This window comes from Pungitius pungitius, chromosome 2 (genome assembly GCF_949316345.1).
Source record: "Pungitius pungitius chromosome 2, fPunPun2.1, whole genome shotgun sequence".
NCBI lineage: Eukaryota > Metazoa > Chordata > Actinopteri > Perciformes > Gasterosteidae > Pungitius > Pungitius pungitius.
Window position 1 is genome coordinate 32,429,015 of NC_084901.1, and position 22,379 is coordinate 32,451,393.

The window sequence follows — 22,379 nt, forward strand, 5'->3', positions numbered from 1 at the left end:
TATAATTCCATGAATTAAAATGGCCAACTATACAAACTGCAAATAGAGCATTTGGAATAGCTGGTGTTTTTTGGAGATACAAGATTATCATTCAGCAGCACTTGACACTATGTAAATATTAAGTATATGTCAGCGCAGTGTCCTTCCTGGTTATAAAGAGAGATGCTGTCCGTGTTGACACCAAATGGTGAGTAGAAATAGAACCTTTTTTTTTCTTTTTTTAGCCTTATCGTGGCTGATCTCTTTGCACAGAGTCAACATGAGGGGCGGAGCGGCACAGTCTATGTGCTCCTTTTTAATACAGAACTGTGAAGGTGACAAAACTCCCCACGGGGGGGGGGGCATCCTCAATGTCAATTACTGGGCGGATTTAAGTTTCCTGGTGGGGGCGGTTTCATGTAGAAGGCCAGGTGGTGGTGTAGTTATCAGTTTTGTCCAGCAGATGGAGCCTCTCCGAGTCGGACACTTCCCAGGAAGGTGGTGTGGTTGGTCATGCTGATGAGCGTGTCCTCGTACACGATGCGTATGGAGATCCTCTGGCCGGCGCGCAGCAGGCTGACCCCGGCCGTGTAGCACGTGTTGAACTTGCGCTGGCCCGTCTCGATGCTGCACGTGCAGCGGAGGAACGGGTTGGAATCCACCATCACCTCATAGCTGGCAATGTCGGTGAAGTTGAGGTAGTACACCTGGCGAGGACATAAAATTCACAGCCGACTGAGAGGGGGGTAGTCAAAACAGATCCGCGTGATATTCAAGAGATTAGTTAAAGCTGCGACAGCTGGAATTTCGGGTGGTAGCAAACGAGGGTTTAAGTTATAGACGTCCACCTAGGGAGAGTGAAAATATTCTCATAATAAAACATTGATGGGCAAGTAAATGGAACAGGTTTTTAGGCTTAGCTACAGAGAAACTGCCAGTTCTTTTGGCTCCCGAACCGCAAATCAGAAGAGTTACGTCAAGGACCGTACTCACTTCTACCTGACTATAGATGAAGTAGACACCGTCCAGCAGCACCTCCAGCTCTCCAGAGCGGGAGTGCATTTTAAACACGCGGTGATGGATGGACACCATCTTCCAGTTCCTGAGGATGCCTTCAGAAAGATCTAAGCATGTAACAACAAACAAACAAGAGGCAACGCAGTCAACATAAACAGCTCTCAGCAGGGTTTAACTACAACCAGAGCTCAGCACCGGAGCGAATATATAAACCTTTTTATGATTCTCACACTGCTCTTGGACTGACAAAGTGATGCAGGATGACTTCAATCTGCTAACATTCGAGGGTTCAGCTGTGGCCAAGTCAACACGTGGGATTTCAAATACAAGCCTACTGAACTAATCGTGTAATAGCTAGAAGATTACTTCAGGCTAACCAAAACACAACCGTAGAGTAAATATAGTCAGCGACATGCATAAACACAACAGGTTATATATTTATTGTGGTGTAAGTCCGTGTGTAAAAGACATCTACAAGAGACGGAGTAGACAGATGTCCCACCTTCTCTCACTTGGATGGTTGTCTCCTGACCTTGCAAATGAACCACTGCAGGCTGAAAGAAAATATATATAAAAAAAAAAGAACATCTCTGACGATTACCACATGATACGCATTTAAACAAAAAGCCGTTTTATCAGGGGTGGTGTGTGTGGGAAGATGTTGCTTCAATAGCTGACATACTCTACCTGGAATTCTTTTGTTTTAGTCTTATCGGGAACCCCTGAAACAATAAGAGAGAGAGACATGATCAATTTATGGCCTTAAACGCTGCTGCGAAACAAAAGAGATGATGATGATTAAAACAAAACAAACAGTGAAATAGTTTTGGAGAAGGATCACTGCTCTCCCACAGCGCGTTTGACACCTTGCCTCAGACCCTCTCCCAGTGAAGGCAGTGAGTTCATCGATTTGGACAACATGAGCCTCCTTCTAGGACATCTGGGAAAATACTGTAATCCAAGAACACATCTCGGAACTCGTGGGTGTCCTCCGGGCTACCTCGCCATGACATCACGCCATTTTCTATTTTAGGTTTTAATTACCTGCTGGCCCTTGAGTGCCCGGAGGTCCCTGTGGCCCGGGGGGCCCGGGGGGTCCTGCAGGCCCCACAGCGTTGCTTCCCGGAATACCCGGGATTCCAGGGATGCCCGGCGGCCCCTGCGGGCCGGGGGGACCCGGGGGACCAGGGGGCCCCGGCACGGGACGCTTTTTCCCTGTAAAGAGCCAAAGCAAAATGGTGCAAAGGACTGATTAGATTCATCTTTTGACGGTTTCCTTTTATCGGTACCAATCGACGTCACAGATTCACAATCTGCGCAGCATCCGTACAGATTGTGAAGCGTTTTTTTTTTTAACGATCCAGACAGGAACAATGTGGATAAAATGGGGGAAACGCTTTCAGTCAACGTGGTTGTGGTACTTCCAGAAAGGAGGCAGCAGGTAGCCAGAAATATTTCTTACCTTTTTTCTTTTCTTTCCTTCTTTCCCTTCCAGTCGATTCTGTGAGAAACAAAAACTGTGTGATTACGCTCGAAATGTTCTCCTGAACACTTTTCATCTCAGGTAACATCTCAGGTATCCTAAACGGGCTGAAATAACAGATTCAGATGTCGGGCATTGAACACTGGAGTTGGAGGTATGTCAGTCTGCGGTATCTTCTAGTGTAGTAATTTGTAAGTGTGGTTTCACCTCCTCTGTATGAACAAGTGCCTTAAGCATTCACAGGCAGTGGAACTGGAGAAGATCATTAGAGAGATACTTTATCCTGCCAAAATCCTTTTCTTTGAATTAAGCCCAGATGGCGAATGCAGATGAAAGTGTGTGTACATGTGCGTGTGTGTGTGTGTGTGTGTGTGTGTGTGTGTGTGTGTGCGCGCACGTCGTGCCTTCACAGCCATGCGTGTTTGCGTGTGTGCATGAGTGGATGTTGATGGGGCATCTATGTCAGTGCTTGAAAGACAAAATGCACTTGGTGTGTGTGTGTGTGTGTGTGTGTCCGTGTTTATGCTCTGTGCGCAGCTCGAGATTCCTTTTCAAAAAGGCCGTCTCGCTGCTCTTGTGTTTACCATGTCATTACAACTACAAAGGCCATTTAACCTTAAAACCTCACAGTTTGAGTCCCCCTCAAACATATGGCCAGTGTTTCTCCTCTGGCTAAATGACTGGATGCATCCGCATAGATTTCTCTTAACGAGCAGCCCTATCTGGGATCTGGTGCCCGTTAGGAGTGCCCAGAATGCACACATACGCACACATGTGCAAATGCGGGACACACACACACACACACATCTAAGGCTGAGATTACAAAAGCTTTTGTCTGTGCGCTGAGAGCAGAGGAGAGACCTGGGAATGATTAGTGTTTAGAGGCTCGGGACTTTACTGATTTATGTAGAAAGTCTCAAAGGTGAGTTTTTTCTTGTAATTTAAACACAATCACTAAAATCCCCCCCCCCCCCCCTCCCCCCCTGCCAAAGTATTCGGTGTCACGCCACAGACATTGGAATGCTTTGTGATCGTGCTGCACTTGTTCCACTCAGACATGAAACTTCAAAAGGCTTTGCTTTTTTTTTTTTTATTTGCATAGCTCACATTCTAAACAAAAATCTACAAAAGCTAATTCAGACATATTGGCCATATGGTTTTCTGTGTAGCCATTGATTACGATAAATCCGTTCGCTGGAGTTACTGGAAGCCATCAGATGATCAGAAACGGCCACCTGGTTCCCTAAAACAAGTGGACGTACTATAAAGTGATTTTGTTTGGTCTTATTTTCTTGATTCAGAGCATGTTTGGATTCTGAAGTTCCACTCGGATCGGAAGATATTTTGGGGGAGCTGATATTATTTCGAGACGGGGGGAAATCAACGCGGGGCTTCGCTTTTGTTTAAAATTGGCGAGACCCTCCTGAACTCCAAGTAGACCCCACCGACAGTTATCTTCTCCTCCAAACAAACAACACAAACAGAAAAACATTTCCAGCAAATAGACTGATGCGGGTGCACCAGAAAGCACCCGGATCAGTCTATTTGCTGGACAAGACAGCGTTGGTCAATTCTGATGAATCCAAACTGACGTACCTGCTTCTGGCTGCTTGGCGGGACTTCTTTTCGCCCGCTGAGTTATGCCCCGGTTATCCTGCGTGGCATGCAATTCACCATTTCTGTGTAGTAACTTCTCCTGGTGAAAAGAAAAAAAAATTCAACAAGGGAAAAGTCTTGTGGCAGGAAATTCAAGAGGGCCATTGGCTCTATGCACCTAGACACTCCTCAGAACATGAACACCAGCGTGTAATAGTTCAGATGAGGCAAACAAAAGGAACGAGTGATACACGTATTTGAGAGCGAAACCCAAGGTACAAGCGGCCTCTTCTATTCTTGGGGCTATAATGTTTGCACAAAAAAACAACTTGGGGCATTTGAAAAGATGTGAGACGCCGTCAGCCATCACGGCCACCAAGTCATTGTGTGTCCCATCGGGGCCGTAACACATCCTGTAACACAAGTCATTTCTGTCTGTGTTTGTGCCGCTCGAGACGGCCACCTCGACCCCGACTGCACTAAAATTCACCTTTTTATACAAAAGGAGGATGAATCGCGGTCAACGTGAGAGCAATACCTATTCATGTGGCACCTGGTCTCGGGCCCTATTCAGAGGCTGATGAATTAGGTGGGAAAAAAAAAAAAAAAGTAAAAGAAAAAAAAAGGATCTGACGCGGCTGGTCTGAGCTCATCCTCCAAAAACAGGAAAAGCAAAAAGTGGCGGGGGTTGTTCCCATGGGCGAGTGAGTGGCGGGACAAACCGCGCGCCTCTGTTCTTTATGCGACCGGTTCTGGTCGACCTACATTCACGTGAACTCGGGCGGGACGCGCTGACCCGACTGTGGCACGCTGTAGATTTGCTACAGAAGTTACAAACAGGCCAGTTTTGCGACGACCTCGTTGGAGGTGTCCCAAGATCGGCGGAAACCCACGACGAGACCACCCAGAACCTTCTGTTCTGCGTCGCTGACGCCCTGCGATCCACCTTCGCTCACGCCTTGTGAATGATGGCAGGAAGGGCGGTGGGGTTTCCGATGACCGATGGTGACGATGACCACGTGCAGCCCCTCAGCGCGGGTCAAAAGATAACAAACCATGCTCATTATTGGTGTCATTTATTCTGGCTGGTAATGAATCAGACGGGCCTACTGACAGACACTCTGACCTTTCTTTCTGTTTTTTTCTTTTTTTCTTCTTCCGATCCCATTTGGGCACGAGATGACATATTCCACATTTCCAGCTGTGACGCTCAAATAAACATAGTTTGTTATGTTTACTCCTCCCCCCATGGCAAGAAATCTCCTTCTCCGCCAGAGCGGTCGTGAACTCCCAGTGCCTCTTTCGTGTGGCTTTCAAGCAGAGTCCCCCCCCCCCCCCCCCAGAAGACCCAGAAGAAGACAGACCGGGGGAAAGTTGTGTTTCGAGTTTCTTCCGTACCTCGTCTCAGATGTGGGATCCCCCCCCCCCCCCCCCAGACTCCCTCATGTTGAGGGATGCGCTGCATCATGTCCAACACCCCCCCAGCTGGCTGTATTGGGCAATCTCAGAAGTGGTTAAAAGTCTACACTGCTGACCGGCTGCCGGCCGCGTCTGACCTCACGAGAAAGGGGGATTCCATCATCCACACACACACGCACACACACGCACACACACACACACACACACACACGTCCAGATGTTCCCGCGAAGCAGCGCCGTTCATTTGGCGCACAGGTGTCTCCACATCTCCTCTCCAGCTGTTGGCTTTTACCTCTCAAAGAAAAAGGACTCTGGGTGCATGTTCGGGCGTATTGGCCGCGCTCTTTCGTCTGTTCTGAGGGCCAAACATGATTCAACAGCCGATTTCTGGCCCGGGATTTAAGCACGAGCAGAATGACAAAAAAAAAAAAAACGAGCAATCTGCAAGGCTACCGCCACAACGGCTGCGTCCGCCGTCACACACATAAAAAAATAAATAAAAAATAAAAGTTCAATTCAATTTATTATGCGAGTATGAGAAGTGGTCCTTGCTTCATTTCACTTCATTACAACGTTCACAGCCTCCATAGCCTTCAAAGGCACGCAGGGTTACAGTAAATCAGGATGACAACGTGTTGGTATGTACGCCAAGTGCCAACTATTGAGTAAACCATTCTTGTTCTGCACAAGGGAAAAATGCTATTAATTAGAGGGCTTTCAAATCTTCAAAGCGTGGTGGTGGGGGGGGGGGGGGGGGCTGTTGCTCGCAGACGACGCGATTCCCCGTTGCTCCGTGAGGATATGACTAAAATTCAGTCACCCCGGGGATGTGTAATTTAGTGATCACAAGACTTCTTTATGCCCTATTAGCACTTATTATTACAACAGCCTGTATCTTAACCCTATTTTCGCACTCACACCACAGACATTGATACATTTTCAAACAACAGCTAAAGTGTTGTTTTTTTTTTTTCTTTAACCAAAACCGTTTCCAGAACCTTCTGGTTGCAGTAAGGCCTCTTAAAAGAGAAGACGTGTCTTCAATGACTAAAGTGCGGTCGAGAACGTGAAGTCAGAGTTGAGGAGGTGAAAGTCGGGGCTGGTGGCCCCGCGGGGCGCCAGATGCCGCAGACTCGGTGCCCCCCCCCGCGCAAGCATCGCCAACCTTCGAAAGCACATGCGAACCGCCGATGAGTGCCGATTTCCACTCAAATGTATCAAAAAAGGGGGAGTGCGTTCCTTCCTCTGCCAATATCTAGACACGGTTCTCTGGAAGGCCATGTGTTTCAAAGCATAACTTTGGGTGATTCAATAACGGCGTCCATAGATTGTGATCTAAAAAACAAAAAAAACAAATAAAAAACCAAGGGAAATGTTGCCTGTCAGCAGCCAATCAAATTGTTGCAACACTGCTGGCAGCGCGACTCCTCAGCTGAATGCTTGGATAATGTATTATTCTGGTGGACGTTTGTGACTCCGGGCTTGAACCTCACGAGTCCGTCAAAGACCCTCCAGCCTCAAGTGGAGAAGGTTTTTGAGACCTCCTACCTCCGATGTTCCAACCTCCTGTGCCCCTTGTGATTTTATGACACGTGTGTCCGCGCTGATCATCCGTACGCATGACATTGCTGTTTTAGCTAATCCTGCGCGGGTCACAGTCTGGTAGTAGATGTGGGTGACAGCCCACCCCGGCGCCCCAGAGCTTGTATGCTGCTGAGGACTTTGCGTCCCATCAAACCGACTTCTTAGTTTTTTTTTTTTTTTTTTTTTTGTGGTTTTAATAGCCGTTAACTAGACTCCAGATGTTTTAGCATCTGTTCTCTGTGAGACTTTGAAGGCACACATCAGAGGAGAAAATCATTTCATATAATGGTTATAAGAAAAACGTCGGCCCTGAAACGTAAAACGCTATCAGAGCTGACGCAATTAAAGATTCCACGGGTTGACTTTTATGACGTGTCACTCACTTACGTCAGGTGACTGAGGGTCAGGCCGGCAGCGAGCAACACTTGCTGTTATTCAGTAATGCCCCACATTACACCCATGCGTCAGACCTCAGAGCCACACACACCTCCCGGGAGGGGCTTTTTTTTTTTTTACTGTTGCCAACTTCGCAGGTCTGCAGGACAGCTGGGGTTTACTGCCTTGCTCAAGGGCACACCAACTGGAACTGTGTTTGTCTTGTCCCGGATCGCACACGGCCAGGTGATCTGCCCTCATTTTAGGAGCTATACCCGTTTGATTGGGGAAAAAAAAGTGTGAAAGTTACTTTGAAGTGCACGTCTTCACATTCCCACATCAAAGAACTCACCAAACTTTGCCTCAGATTACTCCGCAACTACAACATCGATTGACAATGGTAGCGTTACACTTATGTAGCCTATATCCTCATCCGGGAGTTTTTGCAATGATCAGTTGATGGATGAGGATCGATAACATTTCAATACAAAATTGCTTAATATAAGCACAATATAATACAAAAAGGATACACATTACAAATAAAATGACCAAACTTGAATAAAGCCAGGAGAGTGTTTTCTTTTCCTAAATCAAATGTGAGCATTAAAACACGGTCTCGTTTCCATGGGCACGCAAAGGAAGGTATACAAAAGTTGTTTACATCCCGATTGACTCGAGAAGCAACAAAACCAAAAAAACACGGTTGACGTCTGACACCGACCAGACCGGTTGAAGAGCTACAAAGCGAGTCGGTCCATCCGATCCGAGGTCACCCATTGAAACTATATAATGTTTACAATGACTAAGCGCATAATGCTCTCTGTGTCTGCTTAATTACATTCGTGTGTATGTGTGTGTGTGCGTAGGTTTGTTCCAAGTGGGGGCGGGGCGGGGGGGGGGGGTTTCTGAAGACTTTCCGTGTCTTTTACACTTGTCTGTATACCTGCACATCGCATCAAATCACGCTGACACACTGGAGTCGCTTTGATGGAAACTTGTGTGAAAAATCTAATAAACAATTTCAAGCCCTCCGAAGGACATTCTTCAAAGGAAAAGCCCGGAAAACTAACAAGTGCGGCTGCTGCGTCCAAATGCCACATGCTCCTGTTTCTCCAACTATGTAAACTGTGGGATGTGTAATCAGAGTTGTTTAATGCAGACATCTGGCGAGGACAGCATCACAGCGCTGTTAAATATTTACAGCTGGGCCACAGTCTTTCACCTCATGAAGCGTCACCATCTGGGTTGAATACCGGGCCCATTTCACTCGGCCTCAACCGGCGGAAAAAATAAATAAATAATAAAAACTACAATGTGCCTGGCGAAAAGGACACATTGACGACAGCAATGAATGGGCTGCGCATCCCGCCGAGGGGGGGGAGGAGGATCTCTGTAATCTTCCCCACGGAGAAACGGACCCTCCGAGCCGACGCTTGTGCACAACTAAACGTCCGGGGGGGCCGATGCCCCCGCGCGGAGGATCACTTTCTCTGCAAAAAAAACAAACAAACAGAAAAACGGTTACACAACCGCCAGCTAACAGCTAATTAAGCGAGCAACGCAAAGTTGAGACCCACGCTCGGGCCCCCTTTGTACTGATGAAATTGTGTACTGTGTGGTGGTCGGGGGTGGGTTGAGGGGGGGAGAGGGGGGTGGGGCGGTGTTCTGTTGCCAAAGCCACAGACAACACAACGAACATTCAATCAGCCCCGCCAGAAAGGAAAAACACATGTGAGACGGGGCTGGCTCGGCTCCAACCACCAAACCGGCTCCATCTAAGTCCTGATGAATTTACATCAGCCCCTTGGGCTTTGCACCTGCTGGTGATCCAGTTCACTTTCTGTCCACCTGCTCCAGCACAGCGACTGACCCGCGTGTGTGCGCATCCAGAGCCGGGGGCGGGCCGCCTAAGCTTTGAGCATCAACCACTGTCCTGCTCGGGGGTCTCTGGAAACAAGATCAAGTGGGTTAAATGTGGGGTGATTAAGGAAATATGAAGCCGTTGCTGAAGTGAATCAGTCAACAGTGTGTGTGTGTGTGTGTGTGTGGGGTTTTTTTTTTTGGGGGGGGGGGGGGGGGAACAATTTGCCCCATATATACCTCCTCAACTTCCTGCCTGGATGCGTTTACCTAAACAGGACACTTTGGCCAGGTGACAGACTTTGAAGGCTCACACCTTCCTGCATCTTGGCCCAAGAGGCTGAATCACGCAACGGGGAGCGCTGGATGCAAACATATTTGTCTGGAAACTGAGCTGGCTCAACTTTTTGACAGGCTACTGTAAAATGAGTTGCCCAGAAACGTGCCATAACAGAGCACCGGTGCAGAACCCGACACCGTGATCCGGGAACCAGGAGGACTGCAACGGAGGCGAATGAACACGAGCAGCCTCCTCCGTGCGAGGAACGGAAACAACGTCGCATTAAATGACTTGATGTGCGTTTTATTTAATTACATATTTTACACAAGTTATTATTAATTATTATCATTTTTTACCTCTTGACCCTCTCCGCCGCGGCCGATGCCGGAGTCCGGTCGCACCGCCGCCGGGTCAGCCAGGTCGCTCCCCGCAAGTGTCAATATTGTATCCCGCTTCTGGTGGATAATTTCCCTTTTGACCTCGGACCGCAGGTCCAAATAGCACACGAGGGTGACAGCGTGCAGAGAGAGCGACAGCAGGAATAATCCCAGGAAGACGACACTGCCGCTCCGGCTCCTGCACTTCTTGTTGCACATGCACGGAGCCGCCCCGGGCATCACTTTGTCCGGGAAGTCCTCCGCGGATGAACCGTCGCATGCCATCGTCAGTCGGAGCGCGAGTCGGGTGCTCTCTACCTCGGCATAGTCGGCCGCGGCTATGCATCAACGCGAGGAGGACTCATGGGTGCAGCTGTGAGCAGGTCGAGCGCAAAACTTCTTGGGAGACTTTGTGTAGTAACGGCAAAGACCCGCCCACCGGCTCGCGTGTGATTGGTCAGTGACAAATAGGGACCCAGACGAAACCGGGCCAGTGGTTGGAAGCTTTGCCCCAAACGCCAGGTGCAGTGGTTGAGTGACACCTGCTGGACAAAAGGGGGCAACTGCAGCACCCGCGAGACGCGATGACGGTGTGAGACTCTTGCCCTCTCCCCATCTGTTTGGGTGGTGTGATTATTACTTCACCACATCTAATTTCGTGAGTGATCCTCTCGTGTGACTTATTTTTTTTTGTGTTATGTGAGTCTGAATGGGAAGGGGTGGCCACTAATCCCCCCACTGTTTACTCGTGTGTTAGGCTCCGGACGTGCTATTTACCACGGGTTGTTTGTTTGGTGCTTGGCTTTGTAATGTGGGTGGCACACGGAGTTGTGGTCAAGAATTCATTTAGAACCCTGGTAAATATTGCCAAGCAATGTCATTGAAAAACAAAACGCCCTTGATGATATCTTCACATCATCAAAGAGATGGAAAAATATTGCAAACCATGATCTTGAACAGAATTCACGTGGTTTATTACATTTCTTTTGGATTCGAACCCTGCAGAACAGTATGTTAAGCGACCCGGGAGGAGAGTCGATGTCACGATGAGCTCAGTGTGAGCGGCTGATTCTCCAAACACAGGTCGCTCAGTTTGACATGAACGCTACCAAAAGGCCAGCTGAGGACATTGCTTTTAGCAGATTGAACGTGGCATTCCGTTTTTTTTTTTTTTTTTTTTTTGCATTTCCAGAATCCAAAGTCAAAATGAGTTTGGTTCATTTCCCCGACGTAGACACTTTGATCTCTGCGAGGCCTGGAACCAGAGGCAGCCTGCGGATCAGCCCGTCCTTGAGCCTGTGCTGATGAGACCAGTGCACGGAGCGCCGCTGAAACTTGGGGGCTTGATGGATCACCAACTTGGAATTGTTTTCAGGCAAGTGCCACAGAACATCTGTCTTTATTTCTTTGGGACACAACCTGACATTTGAGTGCACTTGACCTACGGAGAGGTACACTCTGTCATGATGTGAGCTCACGCCGTCCCACTGACTAATCGCTGGTGTTCACCTGACATTGCGGAAGGAAAAAAAAAAGGGAGAAAATTGGGGATGAGAATATAAGCATTACATCACCATGAAATGTGGCCGGCATGACGTTGATTACTGCGAGAAGGGGAGAACGTATTGCGGAATTTATTGGGATTTGCTGGAGCACTGCATCAAAGCCTATTTCAACTCAGGGGCAATATGTTTCATTCCCGCAATTCATCTGCGGGAAGAAAAAAAAAAAAGTGATTCTAGTCAGCTGCCACTGAAGGGCAGCATTGCCAAGCCATAAATCAATAACACTGCATCCTATATCCTGATGGTCCCAAACTAAAACAGCATCATACTGGGTAGATAAATGCCCTTTAAAGAACATCTTTATTTCATGTTCTGCATATATCTTTATATCATTTCTCCATGGTTTGTCGATATAGTAGAAATGCTTTGTCTCTCTCTCTCTCCCGGGAAGTCACTTCTCAATTGTTGGACGATAAAATAGTAAAATCGTCGAGAGAGAAAAGACGTTCAAAGTAACCCTCATCGGGCCTGTGTTTGAGGGCTCAGTCTAAGCACGTTTGCCACGCTTTTCTTCCAAGTAGCAGGCACAATGACTTTGAGAAGCAGATCACTCAGGACTGCAATAGTTAGGCACATGCATCTCCCATGATTTATAAGCCATTTTTGAACATGAGCTTGCGGCTATTTACCCCATCAAATTTGAAATGATTTGTCTTTTTTTTTTTTTTTTCGTGTGGAAAGGGGAGGTTACTGGCCTCGTTTGAAGCGAAGGTCGAACCGCAGTCTCGTTCCCCTCGGTATCTGCCGCCTTGTTTCCGACAACACAACCCCGGAACAATTAAAACCACTTTTGTTGTTGGGTTTTTCTGGAGTCCAAAAAAAAAAAAAAAAAGGCAGGAATAATTCTTATAACATCCCCCGGGCTTCAATGCAGCGTTCATAAATGGTGTGCCTATCTATCCTCTCTGAGCTTATAACGAGATTTAGAGGCTTTCCCTGCCAGATGATGGAGTTTTGCAGGAGGAAAAGGCACTTTCATATTTTACCACGGGGGAGCTGAGTGGTGGGCTGAGCCTCGTGACTCCCACAAGCTGTTGGAAGATGATGGCTGTAAATTTCTCCAGCCACCTATATCCATTAATCAATTAAACGTTCAATTGTAATCATAAGACGTCAAATCTCAGCCAGGATGGTTGCAATTATCGGAATAATAGCGTCACATATTACAGTACATTGTTCCATTACCGCGCTGGCCCGGCAGTGGGCTCACCTTGGCTAATTGATGTGCTTTGGCATTTGATTTCCCACCTATAAATCTCCGGCGAATTGGACAATATCTCCCATTTCCCCAGACAGTGATGAATTCACTCGGGCTCTGGGTGTCTATCTTGAGAAGTGTTATCTTATCGGGATCACAGAGTCTTTTCCCCTCACAGAGTTTTGTTGATGCCGCTCGTCGTTCTCTCCGCTTCCATCTGTTCGCTGACCGTTTTTGTGGAACTCTGTGTGGAATCATTTTTCTTTTTTCTTCACAGAATTGAAACAGTTTAGGGACCCTCTAGGGCACGCAAAGAGCTGTTTTGTGCAACAGTGCACGGCAGCATTCGAAAACAATAACCGTTTGAACTTATTCAATGGCCATTTTTGTTTTAGCAATATATTTGGGGATTGGCGATTTGTCTCTCTGTTGTTAGAAAAAAAAAAAGGTGCAGTCAAAACAGATGAATCGACCTACTGAAAAGCTGCTGGCGGACATGACATCGATGAGTTGGACTGAAAACAGTGCAGCCTCGGGCCCGAAAACCCAAATATCAAGCTGAACGTTGTTAAAGTGCCCTGTAGGATTGAGGTGAACAGCAGTGTCTGGTTAGGCACACAGTCATTTGTGTTAACATCAGAACTTTTTTTTTTAGTGCTTGAAGTTTGAAAAGTTCCTGTCCCTAAATCCTAAAGTTTTCACTGTCTCAGGCACTTTATTAAAGAGCGATGTTTTGCTGTTCAGGCTGTAAAATCTTGCCTCGCCTGCAGCTCGGCAGAGCTCCTCTGTGAGCAGCCATGGCTTTTTGGCTGCAGCCCCATCAGCAGAGACACGGCTCTGTAATTGTATTTATTAATGAAAATCTGGGGACCTGAGAGACATAAAGAAAACTCACTAAAAACAGACTGAGGACCTGATGGAACCCCGGAGGAATGCAGAGACGCAAATTCACATCATGTCGTATCATACATAATGGATCACGAAAGAGTCAAAAGAAACACACCACCGATTGAGAATTATTTTAGTGTCTTATTTATGCTTTTCTAATATAATAAATAATAATAATACTCATACTATTACATTGTTTTAAACCGCATTACACTCATAAGGGTGAATATATGCTTTTTTTGGGGGGGGGGGGGTGTTCCGCCCCCAAGTTACCAGAAATTACTGCTGCTTCAAATTTTTCAAATAACTAAATATGTTTTTAGAACTTTTACATCCTTTGCTTATGTAAAAGCCCTGATTGTAGCCACATTAAATATGATCCATCATATTAGCAAAGTAAAGCACTGACTGGCTAACTCACTCACGGCCTCATTCAAAGAGGCAGATTTAATAAATCATTGTACTCGTGGAATTTCCCTGGTTCTATTGTGTTTGAATATAAACAGGGACAAGTGTGTTCAATGGAGAGCATTCATAAGATATGAATGGAAATTCTTTGAGCCAAACTCATTTCTCATGCTCTCGCAGTCAGTTCTATCATCTGAGGAACAATTCAATTTTGGATTTGTATTCACCAAATTGCTCAGTAACCCAGAGCAGGCACAGTGATAAATTAAACTATTGACACTTGAACGCCTCCATGTGCTACTGTATGAATCTAATTCCACTGAAGATAGCTACTTTGTTCATGACATTCTTCATGTGTGCTATAGGATGCTGGTTTAGAGGCCTCTGTGTTCCCTGGATTGTTTTTCTATGCCGCTTGTTCTCACGTGAGGCCCGCCGTCTCCGAGAGCACAACCTGTGCCAGCTTCAATAAACAGTCAGCGCACACATCAACACCTCTAAGTCGGAGCAACAGTTTGATCTAGAGGCACTCCTGGGCTGAACCCAGAGGTAATCGACCCATCAGCCTTTCTCCCTGTGCTGTTGTGTTTGTTATTTATCGCTGCCTTTTGTGTTATACTTGCTGATATTTTCCCTTGGTTTGGAACGGGAAGAATATCTTTGCAGCGTCCCCTCCTTTATTTGCTTCAACGATATCATGCCATGACAATCTAACACTCTCACATGCCTGGGTTTTCCATTTCCTATCCTGGACCCGGTGACCTCAGTCCATTTCATACACTGCCAACTGCGCACTATGTGACACACACCTTTTTTTTTTTTTTTTTTTCTCGCTCTCCCTCAATTTGCACTTTTATTCTCCATCTCCCTGTGCCGACATGGCCGGGAAGAAAAAAAAATCCATTTGCACGGGTCAGTGTTTATATATTTTTTTTCCCCCCCTCACAGGGGTGAGCTCACCTGTGCTCTCCACGATGAACGAGTGGAGCACTCACACTGTGGAGACTGGCTTCTGGTTAAACACAACCATCCTCTCCTTCCTCCAAACAGCCGAATGGAACGGCTGAAGAATGGTGAATGGAAGAAGTGAGAAGGCCGACCCGCTGAAAGTAATTGCTGTTGTGTTCACTGGAGAGAATGACAACAACTTTTAGAGGGGGAAAAAGGGATGTCGGTAGCAGCGTGTCAAAATGCCCGAGGCAGATGCTCCAATCAGCCCGAATGAACTCATGAATTCATTTAAAACACGGTAGTGTGAGTCTCACACCGACAAACACAAACACTGGTATTAAAGTTGCCGCAACAGCCACCTTCCCACTTTATAAGGCAGCAGGAGACAAACATTTGGGAAAAAAAAAGACTTTGATACCCAGACACCATGTTATAAAATGTAAACTACACAAGGCACTCTGGGCTCTACCAGCCTTGCTCACCAGTGATCAAAGGGACGTCGGATGGGATGGGTACGACGCTGGTAAATCCAGCTATTCCTGTTCAAATATCTTGTTGAGGCCCTTGTTCAGCCCCAAGTTGTTTTTGTTACTTGCTTTGGGTGGGAAAGAAACCTAAAAATATATGACCAAGTCCTCACAGAGATAAATCCCTGTCTTTGGCCTATGTTGAAAAGTTTTCCACACTATGTTTATATATGGCAATACTATGAACAAAATTAAGGACATTTTTTTTTGCTTCCTATTATTTAGGTGTACACGGTTATTGCTGTCACTCATCGTTTTAGTTAGAGTCCACAGCCTCATGCACCGCCGTGTTCGAAGCCTCATGCATCATGTGACAGTGTAAACATGTTCACCATCTTAGTTTAGCACGCTTACATCTGCTAATCAGCACCAAACACAAAGTACAGCTGAGGGTCAATTTAATGGAATTTGATTCTAAATCCATATATAATCTGTCGGGGGGGGGCAACATTTTGGCATCGAACGTGCCCTGAATTCGCATTCGAGAGTTTGCATTTGGTGCAGTTGTTACTTATCGTGCCGGCAATCAATTTTATGAGGATTTAGCTTTGAATTGGTCTGAAACATCGAGCAAATCCGGTTGCACGTGTCGTCTCTCATTTCCAACTTCAGCCTCGCAAGGCGGTACTGTAAACAACAAGGAGGCGTCGGGGGCAAAAGGAAGCCCGGCGCGTGGATCCCCTGCTGGTGAAACCCAACCACAGAAGCGCAGCGCTTTGCCCCCAAAGGCTTATTAAAAGAGCGGATGGGTTCTGAGATAGTCCTGAAGGGGACATGGATGTCTCAGTGCGTGTCGAATGGTCTCGCGATCACGCCAGACGTTTGACTCAAACCCACAAACGTCAACGTGCGAGGAAGGAAAATTAGACTTCAGTAGAATTGATCTCTGCGGAACAATGAGCGCGTGCACAGACTTTTATGGCTGTCCATGGAATAGTTGTTGATAGGTTTCTGTCTGGACCAACGTGGTCGATTGACCACACCGCAAAGCTAGCGTGGCTAAAAATAAAACATTCTTTAAGCGGAAAATCACCCGTTTTTAGGAAGCACCAGGTTACGATTAAAATCGATGGGCCTAACTACTGGTCTCTTCCCACGTTGTTTAAATTGATGGCTAAGAAACATAATTGCAGCATCTGGGAATAAATGTGGCGGACGAGAATGGAGCCAAAAGCTGGATTGATTATGTACAGTCTGTGATCATTTCTGTTAAGGTGCATGCTATCAGTATGACAACACGGCCTTGTGGCCCCACGTGAGGTTTAAGGCCTTGGAATAAAACTGTTGGTGAGCCACACATGAGTAATTAACCTTTTTTTAACAGGTTTTTCCTCACTGTGAAACATTTCCATGACTGCAATAAATAAAATAACTCCTTAGACAGGAACATCGGCAACAAAGAGGCAAGTTCAAGTCCTGGAGAATACTTATTCATATCACTTCATTATTTTAAGGTCATCTCTGGCTCTTTGTTTGAGAGTGATGAAATACTTTTCATTATGTTGGTGACATAATCACTTCTGTAGTTAAAAAAAAAATAGCAAGCACAGATACCCCCAGCACTGGTTTGGGGCTGTATCATGTAAATGATACACTGCCTGGGAGATCATATCATATGGATGGTTTCCATAGAAAAGCTTAGGAAGTGGCTCTGGGGGGGGGGGGGGGGGGTCTCTTTGGTGCAGGAACCACACGTTTGCTTTACAAACCAGCCGATTTGCACCCTTGAGTTCTTGTCTCTCGTAAAATCAAATAAAAGCTGCTTACAACCCAAGAATAAATTAGAGCGTGAACCTCACCTTTGTGTTGATGGTCCAGTGATGTTTTTTGAGTGCCTCCTGTCACCCCACACTGTGTAGGTAAGGCTACATCTACACTCTTCTTTACAGGCATTGATTGGGGGAAACAGGTAGTCTATTAAATCTCCCTGAGCAAAGGCACGGTTATTTATAGACAACCACATGTGTCACAGGATGTATTACCAGCTAAATTAACAATCCAATACGTAAACCTTTGTTTTGGATTTATTGCAGGTGCTGTGATACATGAAGCCTGAGGTTCTCGATGATGTTGTTCTCAAACCAGCAAGATTTAATGCTGCCAAGCCCCGAAAGCCTGTTACACTACAATGACTATAATTCATTGCATCTATATGACACAGCACATCTGTGCACCAGAGCATCAGGGCTCATCTGATTTGTAGTGTGTCTGTGGAAACACATGCTGGAAGGAGAGTACATTTGAAATGTTGCCTTGATGCTCAGGTGGGAGCAAAGCAGTCAGAGTGTTATAACGTAATTAGGAGTAGTCTTTGATGAAAAGCAGTCTTTTTCATGTGATATATTCTCAAATTATTTAGGGGTTATGTCAGATGTAAATATATTAACATTAGATGGATAAAGAAACAAGAACAGTAAAAACTTCTGTTCTGTGTGAACAAGTTTCTTGTTCAAGATATCTCCGTTTGACCTTGAAAAGTGCCTCAAACCTCCAGCTGTCGGTTTGCGTTAAGACTTTTCTGCTGATGATCACAGCTCCTCCACGCCCTCTATCGCTTCTTCCCCCATCTCATTATCTCTTCAAATATCATAACTTATTCAGAGGCCCTTAAAAGGCAGACTATACCCTGACACAGCGATATCCATCAGGAGTCCGCCAGTTCATTAAAAAACCTCATCAAACATGCACAACACCAACACACACACACACACACACACACACACACACACACACACACACACACACACACACGCACAACCTAATTCAGCTTTCTGGGAAGCTAGGCCTCTGCGGTGCTAACAAGTTTCCTTTAGTCCGTGCCTTTTGTGTCTTATCGGGGTGCACGATCTAAGTGCCGCCTCCCCTGAAGGGCCTTTTTTTCTCTGAAAACACCGCATTCAACCAGACACTGGCTGTCCACGGGGAAGAGAGTGTGACGTCCGCCACCTGCGGCCAACCTGCGTGCGGCTCTATGTTAAATGTTATGTCATCACCTGTCACGTGGCGTGATCGCTCCCATGGCATTGCCCACACCTGGTCGCCATGTTGGCTGCATGCTTTTGATGAAGCTGACTTGCCGAGGAGGAATGCCTTTCACTGGTTTCTCAGTAGAATAGCTCAGGGCTTTATTAGGAACCATACGCCTGTCTGACAACCCACTCCTGATGTTGTGTTAAATCCCATATGCAGCTGTGTATTACTCAGAGCGTCTTGAGGTATGTGTGTGTGTGTGTGTGTTGGTGTTGGGTAAACGGCCCTCTTCAGCTTTATTACCTGGCCATGAATCATGAGCCTTCATTACAGCCTGCTCATTGTGCTCTGAAGGTTAAGCAAACCAATTAGAGTTCCCCACACGCCGTCGGGGTTCTCGGCAACAACCCGCATCTCCACGACTTGCATTCTAAGCAGGCAAGAGGACGACCGGGATCAGAGACGGAAAGGGAGCGGGATCCAGCAAACGGGAGGCGTACAGGAGGCCCGGGAAGGGGGTCGACGCTGCCAGTGCACCAGAGGACAAAGGAACTATAGCTGGAGGAGGAAGAGAGGGAAGGCAACAGACTTAAAGAGAAAATAAGAGGGAAAGAGAAAGAGAAAGAGGCCCTATTAAAAGAAATGACACCGTCATGGTTCACTGGGCGCCTGCACTGGGCGGCGGTAACGCTGTGCTTAATGCTCTCTGGCTGTCAGCGCCGCAGTCAGCAGCACTGCCTGGCTGCTCCCAGGGGGGGGGGGGGGGGGGAAAGCTGTGTTGGTCTATGCTCTCGATTAACTCTCCCGCTTATTAGAATAGATACTGGGAAAGGACTCAGCCAGCCACAGAGCCGACCTGATGGAGTGCAGTCACGGCGCCCTGTAATCACCACGCAGAGTGTCGTTGTCAGAGCTCTTCGGGCCGGGTCACAGCTAAGGTTTAGATGGCGGATCGGCCCCGCCTTTTGCATATTGTCTTTCACTCATAAACAGAGTCTTTATAACATGTTTAACATCACATTTTATTTTTATTGAATGACCAACATAATTCTAATTTGTCGGCCCAGAGGACGTTAATGCGGCGCCACGCGTTCAATTCACCAAGGCTCAAGTGTCTCTTGTATTCCAGTGAGCACTCCTGGGGGGCCCAGGGGACGCCACTCAATGACCTGTCAACGGAGTGTCTTGAGGAAGCCTAAATCATACCTTTCATCCGCACGCAAGGCGAATGAAAGGTGCTCGTTTTTTTTTTAGAACAGCACAAAAAAACACAAAAAAATGTCCCTGCGTCGGCGAAACGTGACGACGAGCAGTGGCTGCCGTTTCTATTCTCTCGTCTCGGAGGATGTAAAATGTGTGTGACCTGCTGACCTTCTCCCTAAGCTGGTAGATATTTTAAACAAGCTGGAACCAAACTCTGCTTTTGTGCAGAAGAGACGACATTGGAGAGAACAAGAGAGAGAGAGAGAGAGAGAGAGAGAGAGAGAGAGAGGGAGGGAGAGAGAGAGAGAGAGAGAGAGAGAGAGAGAGAGAGGGAGGGGGAGATCTCACATAGAAGATGTAATGATGTGAGGCGTCAGGCAAAGGCTGAGAAAGGCTGACGCCGGCGCACTAAGTTGCCATATTAGCATTTCAGAGGGAATAGAAGAGGAATGAGCTCGGGAGAAAAAAAAGGGCTGGATCAGCACTGACTGACAGAACCAAGGACAAATGTTCAGAGGAAAAATATCTTCCTTCTTCTCCCCTTCCGGCTGGCGTCTCCCCCTCCAGCGACGCTCAGCCCAAGCAGCCGCTGAAGATGAATCAACGACTGGCAGGCTTTTTACCGTGAATCTCAGTTTTTTTTCTTTTATTTTCTTTCAATTTTTGCGTCCTTCGTGATCGTTATCAATTATCAGTGATATTATTTATGACAATATCACACCGAAAATGACTCATTCTGCATAGTGAGTACTTTTAGTTAAGTATTTTCAAATTCTAGTCAGTTAAATAAAATATCTTATTTCTGTTTCTACAACTCCATTGTAACAGGACAGGTTCTGTTTTTGATGATTGCCATATCAGAGGAAGCATCATTTAAAGCATCTAAAGTCTGTTTTTGTAATAAATAATGCAGAAAAGTCAATTGAACTCACCTTCACACCTCCGTTGTTCTCTGTAACACTTCACAATTATCAGAAAGCAGACACATAACTATTTCTCCGCATTGTGCGTTGGGAATAGTTGGCTGAAGGAAAACTGGCAGCCCCATGCAGAACATTATGAGACAAGGTTTATTTTTTCTTGATTCTATTCTCGCGTATATTTTATTTGCCAGAAGGTCTTTCTGTAGTTTGCTTTTTGTGTCTCTGGTTATTCTTAGATTAGTCTAGTGAACCCACACCTCAGTAGCCCTCGCCATATTGGTAGAGAGCCAGCAACGACAGTTTGCTATTTTTATAGAATTCAAATAAAAGCTGCAAATGTGTTTCGTTTTTACCGTTATTTAGTCTGCGATGCACAGCCTGAATCTAAAGCTGATAAAATGTATACTTCTATAGCGTATTTTTGGTGAGTAACCTTTTGTAGCCGCGCTCCATGGCCGTGGTGGATGTAACTGGAAAGCTGTTTGCACAGCTTCAGCTTTACTTTACATACTCTACTGTAGGCGTCTTTGCACATTTTAATCTTGATGCGCATGCTCGCAGATGTCTCGCTATAGACGAACTGTTCTCTTTCCCTGGTGGGTGTGGCGCGGCTCGAAGGAGCTGCGTTAGCGGGTTAAAAAAGGTACAAGTCCTCCCTTCCTTCTGTCAGGTTTCCTGGAGGAGGAGGCGATCACAGGGGTCCGGGGCGGCTGTGCCCTGTCAGCTTGACCTGCTTTAAAGCGCCATCATCAGTGGAAAAGAGCCTCAAAACGCCTGTTAGTGCTGAGCTCCGGCTTCCCATTCACAGCCCTCTGAAAGCCCCTCTCACCGCAGCCTGATAATAACTCCAGCTGTCCGGATGCTGTCCAAATAGCTGCCTATAGTTTTCACTCAGATAGAAATGCTCATTGCCGATGTTTCGCTGTCCCCCCCCCCCTTCTTTTAATATTTTATTCTCAATCCTACTCCTCCTTTCACCCTCCACTCCTGCGCCCCCTTTTTTTTGGGGGGGGGGGGGGAAACCTTCTTTAAAAAGCGATTCCGCATTGAATATCGAGTTCCTTGACACTTCAGCCAGTCCACAGTTCAGTGCTTTTCAGTAGCACTTAAACAGTATGGTGAGATGAGAGTCATATCTTCTGCAGTCAGCAGGTTTATTATGGCTTTTATTGCTTGGGTTGCGGCTGTCTTCATAGGATTTTTTTGTAATGTGACTTCTCTTGGGATAGTTTGTATGAGAAGAGGTAAAACCATTAAAGTCCTTCTATTTTTTTGCCATTTTATAGCTTTTGTACATTATTCATGTGCTACAGTGTGGGTCATTCTAACAAAATTACTTTGGGGCATCCCTGTTCTCATATTGAACCAGCAGGATGGGTGTATTTCTCTTATTTATGTCCTGTGTCGAGTACAGCCGACTTTTGCAGCAATCGTGAGATTTTGGATTAGATAACCTGTCCTCAAGGCAATGGGTTTCGGGGCAGAAGTAATCTGTACAACTATTTCCACCTCCATCTATTCCCACGGCTGTTAGCTTTAAGCGGTCAAACACTAAATCCTTCCCTACCCTGCCGGAAAACAGTAGTCACCTAAGTTCGCTCCCTCAATTAAAACTTGTGTCTTTCCATCACCCAAATGCAAACGCTTAAAAGTTCTCCCTCCGTTGAAATGATGTGACTGGAATCTGAGAGGGCCGTTTTGACCCAGTTCCTCTATTATCGCAAAATGTTCAGCATGCAGAAAAATGGAAAGATGCGAGTTAAAAAGAGAACATCC

At 46.4% G+C, this 22,379-nt stretch overlaps 1 protein-coding gene across 2 annotated transcripts; it reads right to left on the reverse strand.

Moving 5' to 3' along the window:
* Window positions 1-162: 162 nt before the first annotated feature.
* Window positions 163-10,355, reverse strand: eda (ectodysplasin A). 2 transcript variants are annotated; one of them, XM_037462546.2, is made up of 8 exons: window positions 9,950-10,355; window positions 4,076-4,175; window positions 2,459-2,497; window positions 2,041-2,211; window positions 1,684-1,718; window positions 1,499-1,550; window positions 979-1,103; window positions 163-686 (listed from the first exon to the last, which is right to left on the reverse strand). In XM_037462546.2, the coding sequence occupies exons 1-8, from the start codon at window positions 10,253-10,255 to the stop codon at window positions 426-428; spliced, it is 1,089 nt and encodes a 362-aa protein (XP_037318443.1). In that variant the 5' UTR covers window positions 10,256-10,355; the 3' UTR covers window positions 163-425. The 2 variants fall into 2 exon arrangements, with proteins under 2 accessions (XP_037318443.1, XP_037318442.1); XM_037462545.2 differs by having other exon boundaries at window positions 973-1,103.
* Between the last annotated feature and the right edge of the window lie 12,024 nt (window positions 10,356-22,379).

Excerpts from the sequence above, each read along its gene's own strand:
- eda (XM_037462545.2), bottom strand. The coding sequence starts at position 10,255 with ATGGCATGCGACGGTTCATCCGCGGAGGACTTCCCGGACAAAGTGATG. Across the intron at positions 1,719-2,040 it reads GGGCACTCAAGGGCCAGCAG|GGGTTCCCGATAAGACTAAA; the intron begins GTAATTAAAACC and ends TTATTGTTTCAG. Across the intron at positions 1,551-1,683 it reads CTAAAACAAAAGAATTCCAG|CCTGCAGTGGTTCATTTGCA; the intron begins GTAGAGTATGTC and ends ATTTTCTTTCAG.